Source organism: Harpia harpyja, chromosome 15 (genome assembly GCF_026419915.1).
Source record: "Harpia harpyja isolate bHarHar1 chromosome 15, bHarHar1 primary haplotype, whole genome shotgun sequence".
Taxonomy (NCBI): domain Eukaryota; kingdom Metazoa; phylum Chordata; class Aves; order Accipitriformes; family Accipitridae; genus Harpia; species Harpia harpyja.
In genome coordinates this window covers 1,834,256-1,854,259 of record NC_068954.1, presented here as the reverse complement: position 1 = coordinate 1,854,259, position 20,004 = coordinate 1,834,256, and the positions used below count along the sequence as shown (strand labels likewise).

The 20,004-nt window shown below is 48.3% G+C and overlaps 1 protein-coding gene across 5 annotated transcripts in view; it reads left to right on the top strand.

Moving 5' to 3' along the window:
* NCOA1 (nuclear receptor coactivator 1) overlaps positions 1-20,004 on the top strand; it is a 184,977-nt gene that overhangs the window by 130,834 nt on the left and 34,139 nt on the right. For all 5 annotated transcript variants that reach the window (XM_052809163.1, XM_052809161.1, XM_052809162.1 and 2 more), the window contains one exon: positions 16,920-17,014. In XM_052809163.1, the coding sequence (XP_052665123.1) occupies positions 16,920-17,014 (95 nt within the window). The remainder of the gene's footprint in view (positions 1-16,919; positions 17,015-20,004) is intronic.

Genomic DNA, 20,004 nt, shown 5'->3' with positions numbered 1-20,004 from the left:
GAGGAACCCAGTGCAGAGCAATTAAAGGCTGTCAGCTGGTTTCTTCTGCCCAGGTCCAGGCTCCCACGTTACCCTCAGTCCACAGGGTTTTGTGTCCACAGGCCCTGGGGACGGAGCTGTACATGGACTTCCATTAGCTTTGAGGAAATATCTAGCCCAAGTCCATGTTACTGAGTCTGCAGAGGAGCTGGACATCTCCAGTGCAGGAGTGGATGGAGCCTTTGGGATCTTCTCCCTCGCTTGGCTTTGTTTTGCCAGGATAGTGTAGTTAGAGTCTTTAGGCATTATTTTTTTTTCTGTTTAGGATCCTCCTAAATTGTCTGCATATCCTTCTTTCACCAGCTCCAGTTTGAAGGCGTCTTTCTTGCCATGCATTGAATCACAGGCAGTTATTTCCAGTTTCCGATTAAACTTCTCAGGTCCTTGGAGCTGCTGCCTCCATGCCACCAAGGGAAAGTACCTTCTGCATAACATGCTTTGCCTTGTTTATGCTTGCATTATTTCTTGCATTTTATATTTTTGAATACTTTTTCATTTCAGCTCTTCCCTCTCCCCATATTGTAATCCAGTATCCTCTTGGAGAAGTCTAACATTTTACCTGGGTGCTGGCAATCTCTCTCTCCTGCTGGAACCATCCCATTTCCCTAAAGCTTATTTCCATTTCTGATAGTGGTGGTGTTTGACAAATGGGCTCAAAGCAGGGTCAGCTCTGGGACCAGCCCAGGTTGCTGAGGGCCTTACCTAGTTGGGCTTTGGAAGCCCCCAAGGATGGAGAAGCACAAGTGCTCTAGGCAACCTGCTCCAGCACTTGGCTGGCCTCGTAGTGAACAAGATTTTCCTCCTGTCCCACCTGAACATCTCTTGCTTCACTTGCATCTATTGCTTCTCATCTTCTCACCATGCATCGCTGTGAAGAACCTGGCTCCATCACCTCCATAACTTCTTGTAGGCATGGGCAGGCTGCTGTCAGGTGCCCCAAAGCCATCTCTTCTCCAGGCTGAGCAACCCCCTTCCCTTGGCCTCTGGTCTCAGGACCAGTGCTCCAGCCCTGACCATCTTGGTGGCCTCCACTGAACTCACTCCAGTTTGTCTTACACGGGGGTCCCCAGACTGGACGCAGTATGTGGTGGTCACCTAGATGTGGTGCCCAGGCTGCTGGCCATGCAGATGGAGCAGGTTGAAGACAGGAGCCAGTGGCCACTCTACCAAGTACAGGTTGCCATCAGGAGAGCCAAGGGGGAGAGAGGTCCCAGGGACTCCGGACCCCGGGGATGTCCTGCGCATTCCCACATCACATCTGAGCTCCTTCCTTGGTGGCCTGGAGAGCTGCCCAAGGTGGGTGTTGCTGCCAGGAGGGCAGGGTGACAGGACCCCATCACTGCTGCCTTTATGCCTTGCTTGCAGAAATGGAGATAAACTTGAACTATTAGATTCAGAGAATTCAAGTGTAATTTTTGGTAGCTTTTATGTGCTGAGTCAACACGGAGGTCCTTCAGTGGACCCAAAAGAGGAGACTTCCATGCAATGGAAGAACAAGTTTTTGCATAGTCAGAGAAGAGATGGAAACCCCATTACTTGAAAAATCATTAAAGTGAAGGCTCAAGAAATAGCCTGAGCTCAAAGCATCCCAGCTTTCAAGCCCAGTGACATATTATAAACAGAAGTTTAGGTCTAACATTTGAGGTTTGACTGAAGAACAAAAGCAAGCAGAAGAATGGCATCTGAGGAGCAATGTAAGTGGAAATGTCTCCCGGAAATGGAGTAAATGAAAACCGCTTTAAGGGGTTTACATTAATTAAAGGATTTTTTAATTAATTAATTAAAACCACATTAAGGTTTGTGTCAAATCTAAAATTAGATTGGAATCTCTTCAGGCTACAACTGTCAGCCTGGTGCTGTAGTCTCCTCTTTAAATGCATTGACTTTATTGGAGTTATCCTGATTTTGTTTGCTTCAAGGGAGGTCAGGAAAGGGGAACTTTGCTTTTGCCTTAGAGCGGTGTTTTGCAGACTCTGGGTTCCTCCACCTTCGTCCCTGAGGTCAGGAAGGACCTTCTCAGCCAGTGACGCTGTCGTTGGCTGTTTGCAGGTGCTGGGGAGGAAAGGTCTTTCTTCATTCCGAATCTGGTGGTTGGATTAACCCTGATCGAGCTGCTCGTGCTACTAGAGGGAGGGGTGCACACCGCTTTCATCTTGTCTCGGCGGCCAATTTTTCACCATAAGTTAGAGTGCTACAGAGAAAGAAAAACAACCAAACCCTGGAGGCCAGATTAAACATCAGTGGGGAGGGGGAATTCCTCCTTGGCTTCAGTAGGTGCCCACTGAAAGCCCTCAAGTGTGAGGCTGATCCAAGGTAAACAGAGTACAAACAGATACAGTCCTTTTAACTGTTTAACTTCATCCTTCCAAGAATCCTTTTGAGATCCTGAAGAGGATGAAACCACTTGCTCATTTTCGGTGGAAATGAGTTTCGGATCATTTCTGTGCCAGCATTGCCCTTTAATTTGGTTTATTCTTCCTTCTGTTTGGCAATTACCGCCCTTCCCTAAAGGTGGTATGAAGTTGTTGCTCTTATTCTCTACCTTTGCTTGACTCGTCCAACAAACCAAGCTCTCCTAGGATCTTGGTGTCAGATAGTTATGCTTTTCCTTTAATCAACCCAACAGCTCTTTTCTGCACTTCTTCCAACTGAACTTCATTTTTCTTGAGTGAATTGGCCTAGACTGTCATGGTTTTTCTTACCAGATCTTAATCAGTAGCGTTAGGTTGTTGCTGGTACCATCCCTGATATGCTGGAGGTAATGGTTGTTGTCTCCTCTTGTCACCTCCATTAAGCCATCCCCAACTTTTAGCCAAAGCTGATGTTCTTGGTTGATGAGCGCGTGATCTTCAAGTAGTAGAAAGTGGGAGAAAGTAGCACAGTTTAGCAGAGTAATTGGGTAGTTTTTCTACCATTTGGTCCTCTTTCATGTGAATGGGTTAACCCACCCTCGAGTTGGTGTGTATTTTCTCCCTGCGTGACTGCCTTACCTCGAGTGCCAGAGGAACACCACTGGTGACCTCTCCTCATCCTGACAAAACACCTTTCTTCTTAAAATTGAGTTTTATGGAGCTTCTTGGGAGTCTCTGCTAGATCTCAGTGCTATTGAATGTCTTCAAGGATGTGAAAGGACATATAAAATCATTGCTGGACCAATACTGGATGGGCATACAGAAGTGCTGGATGGATGGTATCCTGGGAAATGGTGCTTTTCAAGAAGATTTGGAGATCCTGGAAGTGAAGGCAGTTAATGTGAACTTGGGATGTGATGAAAAGCAAGGTAGCCTTCTCTTGGGTAATGTTACATGTGCATGGAGTTGGTGGGACAAAACTGGAGCTCAGGCATGGTATCCATGCTGGAAAGAGATTGCAAAATCCAGAGAAGGCAGAGAGGAGAGCCATGGAAATGAGCCAGGGGCTGGAGAAAATGTCTTGCAGCTTGGAAGGTTGAAGAGCTCTGTTGAATGTATCCAGGGGGAAACAAAAAAAAGGAGTGGGGACATGGTGATGACACTATAAACGCTAACAAGAACGGAAAATGCTGGCTACTAAAGCGGTTTTTAGATCCAGCATAACAGAGAATGACTCAAAGCTGAAGCCAGACAAAAACAAATTAGGACTCAGGCCCAGAGTTACAACTGGGAGGGTGATTGCTTTGGGAACCAGCTGCCAAGGGAAGTGGTGGGTTGTGTCAGGTTTTGGCCAAACAGAAGTTCAGGGATTGTGGTGGTGGAAGTGGGTGAACTTTGATGGCTCTGTGATATTCAAGAGGTCAGACTGGCCAATCTAGTCATCTCTCTGGCCTTCATCTCTATAAATCTGAATATTTTGATTTTGAAAAACGCCTCGAGAGCTGGGTCCCCATCTGCAGCAGCGAATTCTGCCAGTGCAAAGCTGGGGCAAGAGTCCTCGCTTTGCTTCCTGAGCATCCACATGTGTCCCCTGCCCCACATTCCATCCTGCGCCCTGCCCGGGCTTAAAACCTCCCCGTTATCAGAGTAATTAATTGCACCTCGCGCACGAGGGGTGAAGAGTTTGTTGGAGCGGGTTCGGGGAATTTCACGCCCTCCCCTTCTCCGCAGTTTGGTTTCAACGTGAAATGTTAAACGGATTGCATCCCTGCCCACGCTCTCCGCAGACATTTGTGAAGTCTGTCTCTCCGTATCCTCTGGAATCTGTTTTATATCAGGGATTGATTTCAGATACAAACTCCCCCAGGTCAGTACTATAAAAATCTCTGCCTGTGCAGCAACACCAGGGAGCATCCTCTGTATATGTTTATTTTATGGAACCCTACCACCTACAAAGCATGTCAATAAAATTCTCATCCCTGCTTCGACAGTTTTAATCTAGCTGGCAGCTTAAATATAGACCAAGGGGAAGGGGAGGCTGCTAAGAATTGCACAGACCTCTCCAAACAGTGCCTTTATTTTAACAAATGAACATTTGGTTATTACATCCTCAAGCTTTTAAACATCTCACACTGTCAAGAACTAATAAATCCTTTAGCACCTCGCTGTAAGAAGAGGATCTGATAGGATGTAACAGGCGTGTGGATCATGCGGAGAGTAATAAACCACCTGTAGAAATCACTCCTCCTCTTGCCTTCTGCTGTGCTGGATTAGCTTTTTTTTTTCCTCTTTTTTTTTTTTCCCTGCTTGCTTCAGTCTCAGGAAAGGCAGGAAAGGAGGAGGAAAGAAATCCCCTTTCTTTAAAGCCCTTTTCCTGGCCCTCCTTACCCTTTGTAGAGATGGACAAAACCTATTTTAAGATTCTTCTTAAAGATGGGATGGTACCCCAGCAGGGTTTTGCCTCCTCTGAGTTTGTCCTCCCTCTGCTCTGCACCCTGGTTTGTTTGGTTGATGATCAGAAAGAGGTTCATCCATCCTGTGAGCTGGCATCCCTTTGGGTACAGGAGCAGGACAACGGGGATCTGTCCCACCTCTCTTCTAGCAGCCACGATGGAGTCATCTCATCTGAGCTGGTCATCAAGTGTCCTGTGCAAGAGAGGGTGTTCAGAGAGAAGCTCACCCCAGCACATCTCTGCAAGTGCCCATCTTGATTATTGAGCCATCAGAGCACCTGGCAGTGCAAGCATTGTCGTGCCTAAAAAGCAAGAAGTAACACAATAAATGTCTTTCTTACGGGGAAAAAAACTCCAAACTTGGAGCCAGCTGCACAAGTCCTTCCATTTTCACTTCAGATTTTCCCCTGAGCCAACTTTTATAGACCTTAATCCTCCTAACGCTCCTGTGAGCAGAGGAAATAAAGGGAGATTTGTACAAGGAGATAATAGCTTTTATTATGCTGAGCGGTATGGTTGGGCAAAGCAAACAAACTTGCTGGGACACGAGCGTGAGAGGTGCAGGAGCAGTCTCACTCCTTCTGGGGCCATGTTATTCCCCGGTGCCCAGCTGCTGAGCTCTTCATCTGGCTGCTTCTGCTTGCCCTGAGCCCCACGATTTCACCATGGGGTGTTTGGTGGCACTTAAAGCCTCACCAGTGCCTTGGGTAAAGAGCCAATAACACCATTTGGATGGTTTTAAATGATATACCTCACCGTTCCTTCTGCCCTTGCTATTTAGGAAGTCTGCCTTCCAAGACAGGTTTTCATTAATTAATTAAGCCACCACTCTCAGCTAACTACCCTTTAAATCATTAAGTCCATATTACGATGAGCGGGGTTGATGAACGCTGGAGCGGTGGATCAGGTTCCCCAGGCTGATGTTTGCCCTGGGTTTGGTGGAGCTGCTGTGCTGAGACAGTGAATTACATGCATGGACGGTTTCTTATGGGAGCAGGGAATAGTTTGGACCATCTCAAATTTTTGAAATAATGAATACAGTCCTTAAAAAAGTAGTTGCAGGTAGCTGCACCTTGGCCCTAGGTGCAGAACCCCAGAGCATGAGTCTCTGTGGTATTTCCCGGGGGAAACAAAGGATGGATATTCAGCTTTGTTCCTTACTCTCCCAGGCAGTCGCCTGCTTTGGGACAGGGAGCACCCGAGAGTTGTACCTTCATGCACCCACGCTGAACATGCAGCATCTGGCACTGCACCCACTGTTCTGCATGTAACAGTTGCACTGGAAGAGTTAAAGTTCATTTTGGAGGTGAGGTCCTCCTGAGCAGGCTCTGTGCAGATCAGCAAGAAGGCAGTCTTCACCTGCGTGGCTTGATCCGTCTTCTCCGGTGGATTCCCATACCAGGAGGCTCCATCTTCTCTGGTGGCTTCCCATACATATCATGTGGCTCCGTGTTCTCTGGGTGGCTTCCCATACCAAGTGGCTCCATCTTCTCTGGGTAGCTTCCCATACCACACAGCTCCATCTTCTCTAGGTAGCTTCCGATACCACATGGCTTGCCCCTGCCCATCCCTGTCCTCCCAGGGGCATTTCATGGCCCGGAGCTGCACTTGCACCTACCGACCACACTCACATGCATGTGTTACAGCCACCCCTCGGTTCATTTGCACTGCACCACGAAGTCTGCCTTTACCTCCGACAGATCCCTTTGGCGTAGCAGAAAAAGCAAGTCGATCCCCTCCATAGCTGCAGATTGACAGCTCTCCCTTTGCAGCCGAGGAGAGACAGATGGGAGGCGCGAGAAAGTCGGGTTTGGAGGAGCGGGGCTGGAGGGGGAGTGCTGCTCTGTGCATGGGAAGCGTCAGCTCCCCCCTCGCCGCGCTCGAGCTTTGCATTGTCTGCACGCTTTGGCAGGCGTCTCCTTGCCGGTGCAGTTCACATATTTGACGTGCCTGTGCAACTTGAGCATAAAGCTGGTTTAACGGTTGACACGAGTGAATTTTTAATAGTAACTTCTCATGGACTTTAGCATGCAGCGTACCAGGGCTTCAAGATGCTACATCTTGAGAAAAAATAGTCTAATTCTTTGCAAAATTAATTAAGTCGGATCGTTAAAATGGTGTTGCAATGTATTTTATGCCTGCAGGAGAAGAATGAAGGCTATGCCAGGGCTGAATTAAAGTTGTGCGGGGGAGATATATGTAGCCCTTTCTCATCGCTGTAGATTTGGCCATGCAGAGTTGACACAGTTTTTGAATGAATTAAATTCTTCAGATTTGAGATAAAAGTTTTTTTCTGCCTTTATTCCTTCACCCAGCAAGATGGAGATGTTCTAGCTGCTTGATCTCAGCGTTGACTATAAAAAAGTCTCAGCTCCTTATGCCTGTTCTCTCCTGTCAGCATTCAGTGCTCATTAATTTTGCATTCACTCAGCACCGTATAATTTTTCCTGACATTGTTCAGACAACCAGCCTTTTTTACTTAAGACATCTCGACACCATTAATGTTTAACTCTAAAAGGTGTGAAGACAGAAAGAAATACCCTTTTCCTTCTGTCTTAGTGGCAGCGTGCTTTGCTCTGCACTCTTCGCCATTACACAAGGATTTTATTAGAAGCAGAAAAATAGAGTTTTCCATATAAGCTTTGCCAAAGAAAGTGATGTTTGCTGGTCGGAGCAGGGACCGGTATCTTGGATCTTAAGCTGTACTCCTGGTGCCATCGTACACTGATGCTGCGTGATGCCGTTTGCTTTGGGGCATGGACAAATGTGCTCTTGGAGGTCCATCTGGAGTCCTTCAAGAGAGAACCACCAGTTGGTGAACCACCGTGGTGTGTGAAAGCAGCATCGGTTGAAGCTAACCCTGGTGGCTTTTGGGTTGTGAGCATTCATGCGGCATGTAACAGCATCTCAGCTCAAAAGATGTCAATGAACTTCTTAAAACACTCCACCAAGAGCTGCAGAAGTGTGTGTGGTTATGCATTGGGTTTCTTCAGCTGGAAAATGGGAGTGTTAATAGGGAGATGTATCTTAGGCTCGTTAAAGGGAAGCAGATGTCTTGTCCATCCTCCCCGAGGTCCTCATTTGGAAGGATGTCGCAGGTGAGTGTGTAGCAGTTGGTTAGGACGAGGGCAATGTTGGAATATGTTCTTTGCAATTTATAGTAAGGGTCAAATGGGTTAAAACAAGACTGTTGATTTATTTGCATTGTATAGTCCTGAGGAATTTGGTTGTGTCTGTTGCTGGTAGATAAGTGTTTAAAAAATAAGAAAAAAGTTTAAAAAAAACACAACAAAATTCCTTTCGTCAAAATCCTTATCCTCTATGTGGGAAAAGAGGGGAAATACCACTTGGAGGAGCAGCCAAAACTGGGGAGCAGCCCATAGCCACGTGGAAGGTTAATGTTGCTTAAGCTTGGGATCACCAGTCTAAAGACCTGGTACGGAGTTGGGTTGTTGCCCACCAGGAGTGTCCGTTTCCCGGGGCTGGTTGTAGACATGGTGGAGGTGGCTGTAGTCCTCCTGCTGATGGGAACTGCCATCAAATTGGCAAATTGCACTGAAGCACCATGGAATGGTGTCCTGGTTTTGAAATATCACTGTTGAAGGGGGTTTTGGGCAAGTGGAAGGATAAGTCAAGCTGCTGCGTTAATACTGACACCGGCCTGTTGTGTCTTTTGCTCATACAGTTTAAAAGCTACCTTGAAATCACTAACCTCAGTATAAATGCAGTGTCCCACCTGCAAATCTATGCTGGTGGATGAATAAGTCTGCGTGGTTTAGTCCTTTTAGGATTTGATGTTTTATGTAGGGGTTGGAGAGGTGCTTAACTGCTGGGACTAGCCCGTGGGCTTTAGTGAGTCTTCCCAGTGCCACCGTGGTAAGGACAGGCTCTTGGGCTGAAGGCAGCGTGGCAAATAGCTGTGAGAGCATTAGATGGAGCTGTCATCGTTCCCAGTACAGCAGCAACGCATGACTGCTTTTTTTTGACTGCTTTTCCAGCCAGGCCATGAAGCAAGAAGCTCAGGTGAGACATGGGAGAGCGGCAGGATGTCCCACTGTCCTGCCCTCCACCCATCCGTCTCCACTGTTGGCTCTACTGGTGCAACTGGAGTGGCCAGCAGCTTTAGTCCTCAGTCCTCACCATCCACGTGGGCTCTTCAGCCCATTTTATACACCCCAAGGACTTAGTTTCCTCCCTTGGCTGTGTGCCTGATGAGATGTATCCTCCTGACATGTGCCTTTGCATGTACGTTGATGAAGGAATAAGGGTTCACGATGTGTCTGAAGAACCCCTTTGGGGCTGTGTTGGTGAGGACGTTCTCTGGGACGGCACAGAAATACCTGGGGCTGAAGCGAGCGCTGTGTTGTCAGCTCTGGAGGTGCATGGGTTATTTCTTTTAGGGCCAACGCTGGAGTTTGGTGATGGAGTCAGGAGTTCAGCTCTCACTGGAAAAGAAAGAAAAAGAGAGAGAGCAAAAGCTGTTTGACTGCTGGTTGTGGAGGAGGGCCTAGGGGATAACAACACCCCCCGAAAAAACAAAAATGAGACTCTATCTTAGAATAAGAATGTAAAATGGATCAGGCGAATCTCCTCTAAAAATGCCTTTTTCTCTACTTTGGCCGTAAAGGGAGCATGAGACCAGTAGCTTGGGTGGAAACATCTCCATCCTATGCTCTGAGAGATAGATCTTACCCCGGTGTCCTGGAACTCCTGCCTGGTGTTATGGCACGTGGTTGGGGAGCACCCTGGGTCCTGTCACCGATAGACCATCGCGATAGGTGATATAAAGCAGGCGAGCGCAGGGCTCTGAAGGAGCCGTGCTGATTTCTGAAAGCTAAGATCTGCTCTTCTATTTCTTGCACTGGTATTTTCAAGCTCTGAATCTCACAGATTGTATTTTTCCACAGTTTTTTAAATTCATAGATCAGATAATTTCCTTCCTCCTACTAGAATAAAAAGTTATACAACCTAAGAGCTGCTGATTTCCATACAGTGTTTTAGAGGAATCTGGTATTTGTGGAAGTGAAGAAGGGAGGACTCTGGGCTGGGTTCTCTGCATCTGCCTCCGCGTGAATATGCTGACGTTGAACAGGGGGGCGTTGGGCAAATCTCAGCTTCCACAGCTTGAATTTTGGTTTAAAGTACCTCCAAAGAAGCCATCGTTGCTGTGGTCCAAGCACGTGCCCTGTAGGCTACGTAGGATGGTCTTCCTTGGAAATTGGCTTCATCCCCCAGTTGAGGTTGGATCTTCCTCTACCTGTTGATCCCTAGGGATGAAGAGGAGAGCGCTCGGGCTTGCTGGGACTCGAGAGGAGGCCAGAGGTGAGCTCAGGACCTCGGGTCTCCCTGGATGGCCGGGCCACTACCACTAGCAGCAGCCGGTGATGCTTGGAGGCTTTCCCCCAACATGTCCCTAACCTGACAGATAGCCCTAGACACGCCTTCCTCCTTGAGTACTGTTTAAAAACACAAAAGTGTTCCCATTTCTATGGTCTAGATCCCCTTACCTGCTGCTTTCCTGTATCGATATTGTTGTCTTTTTCTCCTCTTGCGGCTTTTTTAAACCAATTTTTTTGTGCCCCACTGCAAGATGTACTTGGTGCACACCTTCTGCCAAGGAGTTTATTTTTATTGCAGGTTTTTTTTCTGTTGGGTTTACTGGACTGATGAACCTTGTAGCAGGCACTAATTAATGGCACAGCTTTCTGTCACGCTCTTGATCCGTGGGTGCACCGAGTCTGTTCCATCTGATTTTAATTAACTAAAAATCAAAGCTCCTCATTTGGGAAATTACAGATGTGGATTTTTTTGCCTCGCTCATCTTTTAAAAAGCAGATAGAGCAGATCCTGGCTGAGATCTGGGGGGTTCAGCCGGCACGGCCCTTGGGGAGGCTGTGCAGCTGTGCCGTATGGGAGAGGGATGGGGAGTCATCGTGCCTGGTGCTCCATCGTGTTTGCTAGGCATCTCATCAGCTTCTCCATCTTGCCCTGCTCTGTCATCCTTGGTGCCCACTGGGGTACCCAACACGCTCTGAGAAAGGCTGCAAGTCCTCCTTAGTTGGGCTTTTTGCCTTTGAGCTGTTGAATTTTTAATAGAAAAGTCAAACCCAAAGACTTTTTGGGCTTCTATCATAAGAAATGAAAAACGAATGTTGCCTATAGAAATTTCATGTTGAAAAAGAGCCCTTGGAGGGTGTGGGGCAGCGTTTGGGTCCTGGCCATTATGTCCGCAACTTTGGGGGCCTCTCCACTGGGGCTTCCTTGGACAGCAGCAGTGAGCTTCTTGCAAGTCAAGGCAAAATGCAATATATTACAAAGTTTTGTGCTGGGCAAGTGGAAACAATTGTTCTAATTTTCTGTGTTCATGACGTTTCTCAGCAAAATCCTGGTTTGAATTCTTTATGTCCTGATTTAGAAGACCCACGTGCAACATATTGTTTTTCAGATATTCATTTCCCCTTTCTGGGGGAAAAAAAAGCATTTCAGCTGCAAAATTTTAAATGATGAGCAGAATCAGACAGCTTGTATTATTTTAATTTATAAGTGCAGATTTAAGGGATGGAGAGACAGGAGTGCTTGCCCTGGATGCTATGGATGGAGCTCCATGTGATGGAGCCTGTGGGGCCGGAGATAATTTCCCAAGACACTGCAGATGGACATCAATGCTGGACATCTTTTCCTCTCCACGTCCAGCCCCTTGACACCCATTTTCCTTCCCCTCCCACCTTATCCCTTGGAGTGGCTCTGGGAGGTGTCCCCTAAGCCACCGACCCTCCTTCCCTATGGTCCTGCCATCACTCTGGTGGCACATCCTCACTTCTCCGGCCCCTTGGAGTGCAGGTGCTCTCCTGGCCATGGGGCTTTGTCATGTGTGGGGTAAAAAGCGGTAAGTTAAGGCCTTTGGGGGGACTTTTCCCATTGTGTGGCTATGGCTCTTACCCTACACAGCCTCAGCATTGCTCCAGGGAAGGTCTTCAGCTGTGGCTGCTGGAGGAGGTCACAGCTCCTCTCCAACCCTTGTATTTTCCCTGCCTTGAGTACCTGATTTTCTCCCTACCTTGGATGCCTGATTTTCTGTGGGTACAGGGTTTTGGGTACAGAGGTCTGGAAGCAGAGAGAGGCGAGTGCAGCATCCTGGGGATGATTTTGCTGTGCCCCATGCCACCAAAAATGGTGGTAGAGAAAGAGCAGAAGACCTGCCAAAGGGATGGAGGCAGCTAAGGCAAACTAGGGAGGTTGGGGAAATAAAAAATAATAATGCAAAGAGGGAAAACAAAGAAAGGGGAAAGCATCAGTACCCTACAGCTCTGTGGGTGGCACCCACTTGCCAAAGTCACATCCTTCAGCTTTGCTCCATGCGATGTGGTTTAGAGACAGAGTGTCTGAGCCAGTTTTTAAGGGGGGTACATACTGCACTGTCTTTTGGGGGAGCAGAAATAACACCCCAGATGAGCCGTTTGCCTTTCCCGTGTGTGCTCTTGGCTTTGGGCTTTTATTAACCAAAAAAAGGAACTTTTTACGTTGATGTCTTCTAAAATCGGGGGGAAAACACTCCGAATCGGTGGGCTCTCCATGCGCACACCTCGACTTGCCGACGTCCCCCCAGCCTGGGCTGCACCCCACCGTTTCAGCAGCTTGCCACCCCGCCGTCAGCCCTCGCCTTGCCAGGGGCATAGCTTTTTACTCTGCTCACCTCCCACCCTTTTTCCCCCCCCAGCATTGCTCCGTGCCTTCCTTCCACCGTGCTGAGCCCGGGAGGAGCTGCACGCCGAGAGCAGCCTGGCTGGCAGCCCCGGACACGGCTGGGTACCATCGGGCTGGGGGACGGGAAGAGCAGCTCTCGGTGATGCAAAATCTGTTCCCATTGCCTTGTGCTGCTGGCCATCGCTTCCAGCATCAGGGCACCCGAGTGTATCATTCCTCTTCCAGTCCCAGTGTGCTTTAGCAGTGTCCTCCATCCCTCACCAGCCTTGTGCCTTCCCCATCCCTTCTTCTAGTCCTGTAAAGAATCAGCGGCTTCCAGCCAGGAGGCTCGTGTGGCTGCGAAATAGCGGGGCTGAGCTGGAAATGTCACTTCTCTCCGTGCCAAGCTTGGCTGCACGGGGTTGGCACGGGACGAGATTGTTTTCAAAGTGACCGCGGTGTTCCCAGGCATCTCAGTGGGCATCGCGTCCTGTCCCGCTGCAGTATCGATGGTGTTGGGTGACCTGTTTATAACACATTTACCTCACAGTTCAAGTCCACTGACCTAATATTTTTGGAGTGCCAAGGACCCTACGGCTCCTATAGACTCCAGAGGCACCCAGACATCTCCCTGGTTGTCAGAAAATTGGGGCGTAATTTGAGGAATGCATTTAAAATAGCTCCTGTCTCTGCTGCAAGAAAAAAACCCTGCTTTAATCACGTTTGCAGCAATTAGGTTCCAATCGGGGCCGTCAGCATGCCGGGCTTTTATTGTGCCGTGGGGATTTATGATGCCCAAGGCTGCCAAAGCCCCCACAGCTGGATCCCAACAGCTTCAAACAGCAGCAGCGCCAGGGCTCATGTTGCTCCCGTTGGTTTATTTACACGTGAATCTGTCCGGCTTTATAATGAGATTATGAGCTTGGGGAACCGGGAATCTGCTCTGTGTTTGGCTGTGTCAAGCGCAGGGAATGCTTGGCCCGTGACCGATGCTCCCCGAGAGCATCAGCCTGTCGCCAGCATAGCAGAGCCACCACTGCAATTAATGCTGGAAAAAAAGAAAATTGAAATTAATGGGTTAAGGTGCAAACCAGCAGTTTGCTTGTAATGTATTCCTCGCACGCTCGGGATGGAAAAGCTAAAGAGCTGCATTTAAGCACATTAACTGAAGTACTTAGCCGGGATGCGCTGATGCTTTGAAGGAGTTTTGCATCGCTGGGATGTGCCACCCCGGAGAAGGTGAGCAAGGGATCCATCTGCTCCCAGATCCAGTGCTGCAAAGGTGGGAAGAAGAAGGACTCGTGCACAAGGGAGACAGCGACAGCGCATCGTTCTGCCAGCTAATCCTCCTGAATAACGGGCTCAGAGCTGGCAGATGAAACTATTTCACTAAAGCAGGAGGAGGATCCCGCAGCCCAATTAAAGGATTAGAGCTGAAAGCCAGTGCATTGCCTCTAAGTGCATCAATTTATTAAGCGTAGGAAAAAACCCCCATTTCTCATGCTGTGGTACCTGCCAGCTCCTGCGGGTTTGGGTGCATGGGAAGGTCTTCCATCCCTGGAAGGGATTTGGGTGTCTTCCTTGGGACGGTTCTGCTCCTTCACGATTTAGCCATGCAGTGGTGCTGGGGGGGAGGCAGGCATCGCTGCTTGGAGGCGGTTCAGGTGGAATGAACTCCAGTTTCTGCTTGAAACAGGGGAAACTGAGGCCTGTGGGATTGAGATGAGCTGCCCAAGGGGGTCCGTAGCAGGACGCAGGGGTCAGGTATTTTAGGGTTGAAGTCAGACCGTTGCTTGGGCATCCGAAACCTGTGCATGTGTGCTCGAAACAGGGGGCACGTTGCCTGTTGTTTTCGGGGCTGTGCCAGCAGAGATGAAGACGTGACCTTTTTCAGTTGATTTATTTTCTATAGAGAAAAGAGCCACTGGGTGAGAGGGAAAGCAGAGGCAGAGATTACCCGATAAATTGGTGGGGGAAGCTGGCGACCACCTCTGCAAGAGCAAGTGTTGAGCAAGTGCTCTTCCAGGCTCGCTCGTTGCGGCGATGCAAGTGATGAAGGACAAAGTCAGGAACGAGAAACACCCAAAGTAAGCTTAAGACAGATAAAGTCCTGGGAGGACACAGGGATGAAGAGTTTCAAGTGACACATCTGTACATTTTGTAAACGTGATTTGATGCTGAGTAATAAACCTTCCATCCGATGTGCTGCAAAACAGCAAATGCAACTTAGCTTTTGCTTACAGACAAGTCGGAGGACTGGCTCCTTGGTGCTGGGATGATCAGAAACGAAGACCAGTGTCAAGAGAGATGAGCAGTAAACCTCCAGCAGTCCTAGAAACCTCTTGGCTTGCACTTTCAGCATGCATACCGCTGTGCTTAACGGATATTTATCCCGAGAAAACATCTCTTGCCCTCTGGGAGCGGACTGACATAAGCTGGGCAGAGCTCTTTCATCAGCCTGGTGTGCTGATACACGTATACATTTGATTGATAAACATGTATTTATTGATGCACATGAGGGTTTCCAGGTCCTACACAAGGCACTGTGGGTTGAGGAGCATTTTCCCTTGTCCTGCTGTGCAATAAAGTTCACAACTTGCTGCCGTACCTCTTAAAACCAGTTCGGGTAATTTTCTTCCTCCAGCTCCCAGCACCTCACACGTGTTTGGTCCTCGGGATTTTTCTGAGCATCCCTTTGGTTTCCTGGCAAACCCCGGGATGTTACTCCTGCCATGCGAGGAAGCCCAGCCTGCGAGGATGGGGCTGCATCCCTCTGGACTGTGCCCGTTGTCCACGAATCACCGGCTGCATCCCGGCCCTAGCATCTTTCTTTATACTAACAATTAGCAGTTATACAGAAAAAACACGGCTTAATTTTCAGCTACTAGGCTGAATTTGTGGTTCTGGTACCTGGGAAAACCTTGTAAATGGTGTAACATTAATAGAGGACCAAGTTTCAAGTCATTTTTCGGCTAGCCACACAGAGTGTTTTTCATTTTTAATCAAAACCTGCATCGAAGCCGTCCATGTGAGCCTGGACTGAGGATGCTTCAGGACTCCTACGCTGTTTCACATCCTGCACGGCTGATAATTTCCTTTGCTAGTGCCAACGGGCACTGACATGCAGTGGGTAACACCCGGCCCCTCCAGCTGTCCCCAGGAGCTTGCGTTTTCACATTTCAGAGCAAAACATAGCTGAAGCAAAAAGCACCTGCAATCTGAGACATCCCTGCTTTTCCCTTGCTGAGTGATGCCTGATCAATGAAGCAGGTATCCTCTCCATCAAGGTTTAGCTCCCACTTGCCTCTTTCTGCTCTTAGTCCACCCAACCCATGTGATCAAACAGTAATTAATCTCCTCTTTGGAAATACATCAGTAGCCCCAGAGGTGCCTAGCTGGGGCTTGCACTGCCAGCCTCCCGAGTCACTCCCAGCGATCAGGGTTTATTCTCAACTGCGTCCTGTGGAGACAGGGCTGCTGCTCTCCCCATCCTTCCCAGATCACAGCCGGAGAGGCCAAGGGACTCTCCTAGCTTTTCCAGTGGAAAACAGTCATGGATATGGAGGAGCAAAACAAGACAGCCCTGAAAAGCCAGCGGCATCGTGGCTCACTTGCCTGTGAGCGCTGGCTTTATCACATCCCACTTGCCACCCCGCCTTTCGCTGCTGGATTTATCCTGAATTCCTCAGAGTAGCTGTGCGACGTGGCTAGCACCTTTCGGGGGAGTGCGAGACAAATAACAGGGCCTTCTCTCCGGGTTTTTTGGGTCGTTTTTTTCCCGGAGGGATTATTCAGCAATACAGCGTGAGAGTTTCTGGAAGGGCTGGGACTGGGCTTCTCCAGCAGCATCACCTGCTCCACGTCGGGTGCTCTCCTCCTGTCCCTGGCCCTGCTGGCTCCTGGCTGGCCGGCATCTGGGATGCTCCCTGCACATCAGTGGTTCAAGCTGCTTTTTCTTCTCCAGCAGGTTTCCTCTGGCACAGCCCATTCTCCATGAATTCCTCCCGGCAGTTATTTCTTAAAGCGTTGTCCGAAAAGTTCCAGATGAAATAGTGTAGCTTGCGCTAAACTGGATATACCATTTCCTTTTCAAAATGTTGATCTTGGATGCCTCTTTCTGCAGGCTTTTGCTTTAAGATGGTTTTTTTCCTTCCTGCTAGCAGTAGACTGCGATCTAATTAGTGCTTTTATTTTATAAAAAATTAATAAATAATTAGAAATGACATCATATCTTCATGGGACTGAGGGATGAAATGAAAATGCTGGAGTCTTTTGGTGCACATTCTGCATTGCCTGTATGACAAGTGGTCAATATTTAGTTTATTATTGGTAATAATTCAGTAGTAAAATGATGGGTTTTCTTGGCTAAAACGTCCCTTTTCCTTTGCTACAGAGAAAGCGGCTGATGATGAAGTCCAGAAGTCTGACATCTCGTCCAGCAGCCAAGGAGTGATTGAGAAGGAATCTCTGGGACCTCTTCTTCTGGAGGTAGGTGCTAAAATGTTGCTGATGCTGCCAGGCTCCTGCTACTGCCCAAAGCAAAGCAGTGCATCAAGAAAGTGAAATACAGAGGAGGAAGGCAACGGAGACGTAGTTGGAATGCTCTAAGCCTAGCCATGTCCCTGGCCTAAGTTGCAGGTAAACTGATTTTGGTCCTTCGCTTCAGCAAACGGTTTGGAAAGTGAGTCTTAACCAAGCATGGTGGAGCTTGGACTTGGTTAAGTCGAAGCTATTCTGGATAGCTTCTTAATATCAGCATTAAAATATTGAATTGCTTCTAAGTGTGTATTAAACTGAGCCCCTGGCCTCATTTGGAGGTGAGTTAAGTAATGTGGATGGATGGTTTTCAACAGATTTGAATCCTTCTGTCCTTTGGAAAATAGGGAGGATGAGGAGGGTGCGCCGCATTTTGGTTGATATCAATAAATCAGAAATAGTCATATCTCAGGAGGAAGGTCAGAGTTGGACCTGACGGGACCATCTTGTATGGAGAAGGTTATTATATGAGGGTTATTATATTATATCACAGGCCCCAGAGATAAACTTCAAATCCTAAATCGTTCAGCTGGTGATTTCACAGAGAGTGGTTGGGGTTGGGCAGGGGGAGTTCCTCCGTGGGGATGGCCAGCACTATCCCACAGCCGCCTTCTTGCATTGAAACTGCCTGATAAAATTACACATTCAAAGACGAAAAGGAAGCAATATCGTCATCTGATTCATTTAATTAACTATAAGAGCATAATTGCTGACACGACACAGTCCGACGAATTACTCTGTGGTATCTGGTGGGAGCCCAGTAGCTGGGAGGTGAAATGTGGCATCGTTTTTGAGACAGAAAGCCAGCCTGCGTTTCAGGATTCCAGGTGAGCGAGACTCCCTCCCCATCCCATTTTTTGCCTCTTTTGCATCTCCAAAAGATGCTCGGAGGCTGTGGGGAGCTCTCCTGCACTGTGATGCGTGCTTTTCAGGACCTGTTTAATCCCTCCTCGTACCACACTGGTCTCCCCTGAGCCCTGGAGTGAAGGTGTCAAAATTAGTAAAACTCTGCAAGAGGTGACTCTGCAGATGGAGCAGTTAATGCAAAAGGGATGGGAAGGGGGTTGGCGTCAAAGGAACGGTCTGACTTGCAGAAAGGATGCAAAATGGGTGCTGGAAGCACATGGATGGAGTTAATGGGGAGTTAGCAGCTTGGCTACAGAGGTGCTCGGCCTAACAGACCTGCAAAAATGCAGAAGGGGCTTAGAAATTAGGCTGGGAAAGGCATGTGGGTTTTGAGGGGTGCATTGGGTGCTAGAAACAAGCATGAGAATACAAAGTGATGCAGGAGAAGAAGCAGATACTCAACAAAACCCAACTATTTGGCTTATATTGGGAGAAGGCATCCTACGAGAGCAGTGGCAGAGCTAACAAAACGGTGAGAGAGAGCAGCGTCCGTATATCCGCAGTAAATCCACATATTTCGCAGTGTGGTCTTGGGCACTTGCCTTTACATCACTTAAATGATGAGCGTGGGTCCAGCTGGCTCACCAGAACATCGTTCAGCAGGGGTCGATCCCCTCGTTTCCGTGTCCACACATGGGAATATGTGGCTCACTGTGGCCAGGAGCCCCGGAGGTATCCAGCACCTTGGGTGATGGGGAGCAGAATGCCTCAGGGCAAAGCAGGGATGGCAGCACATCAGTAATAGAAATGGCCCTGGAAAATCTGAAGTCATCATAAAGAAAAAGAAATTAATTAAATCAGCTAGCTTATGACTAAAAATTATCCTCCGTGCTTGGGTCAGGTATTGATGCATCCTTTCTGCGGGAAGGAACTCAGAGGTGCATTACTGCTCAGTCGATGCTGCTTTGTAAACAGCCTACCCTGTATTATTTGATTTAAAATCCATGTTTAGATTATGGTTATTATCTATACAGGCTAGGAAATAATTTCCTAATTGTCCTCCTCCTGCAGCGGCATGTGAAGCCCACACACTTGAGAGGCTGACCCCGACCCATGCCCATGCTACAGGGCATCCGTGGCTGCACTTTGAGGATGCCAAGCCCTTACCACCCTTAGTTTATTTTCCATGCAGATTGACCCCAAGAAGCAATTAGTGGTTTCGCTGGTCCCCAAGCAATCCACAGCCTCCCATGCCTGAAAACATTCCACAAATGACTTCCAGCTTCTTCTGCGTGTCCTGTGCACAGGCGGGGTTTACAAACCCAGAAAGCCAGAGATAAAAAGGGCTATTAAAAAGCATCTCGTTCATTTTTAGGAAGGTTTTCTGCCTCTTGACCTGTTGTTTGGGCTTGACTTCCATAAGCAATTGTGCTGATAAGGTAATTTAATATTTAAACCATGGATAAATGCCCACTGTTGCTGCTGGAGGAATGGGGGCTACAGGGGAGGTGTGCAAGCTGGGTCCCCACTGACTGCCACCTCAGAGCTCCCCTGCCCCTTCCCTGCTCCCCTGGCCCCCCAAAACCAGCATCACCTGGAGAGAAGGGTCCAGGTGGGGTTTACCATCCAGCCTGGGTCTTTTTTTTTGGGCGCCCGAAGTGCAAAGGCTGGTTGTCTTGGCAACAGCTGGGAATAAGGAAAATTGCAGCCGATCTGCCAGAACCATTTTGACAAAAGATTTCTTTCTTCTTTTTTTTTCCTTTTTTAAATGCTTCCTGTTTCTTGCACTTAATGTTGCTTTACAGCAAAACCTGATTTTTAGAAACTGCATTAAATAAAGCCTGGACGCTCTCCATCAGAGGAACCTTCCGCTGGCATGGGCAAGTGGGAGGATGGGGAGGAGAGGGCGATGCTGCGGGTACCAATTTTCGGGCATCAGAAGTTTCTCCTGTCCCTGCACCACCTCCCACTCCAAGATATGGCCTGATCTAGTTGCAGGATCACAGTCCACCGGACCTTGCTCTTGATGAGCAGGATAAGTAGGAATTAGACTCCAGGAAAACCAAATCCTGCCTGGATGAAACATTTTAGGTGAT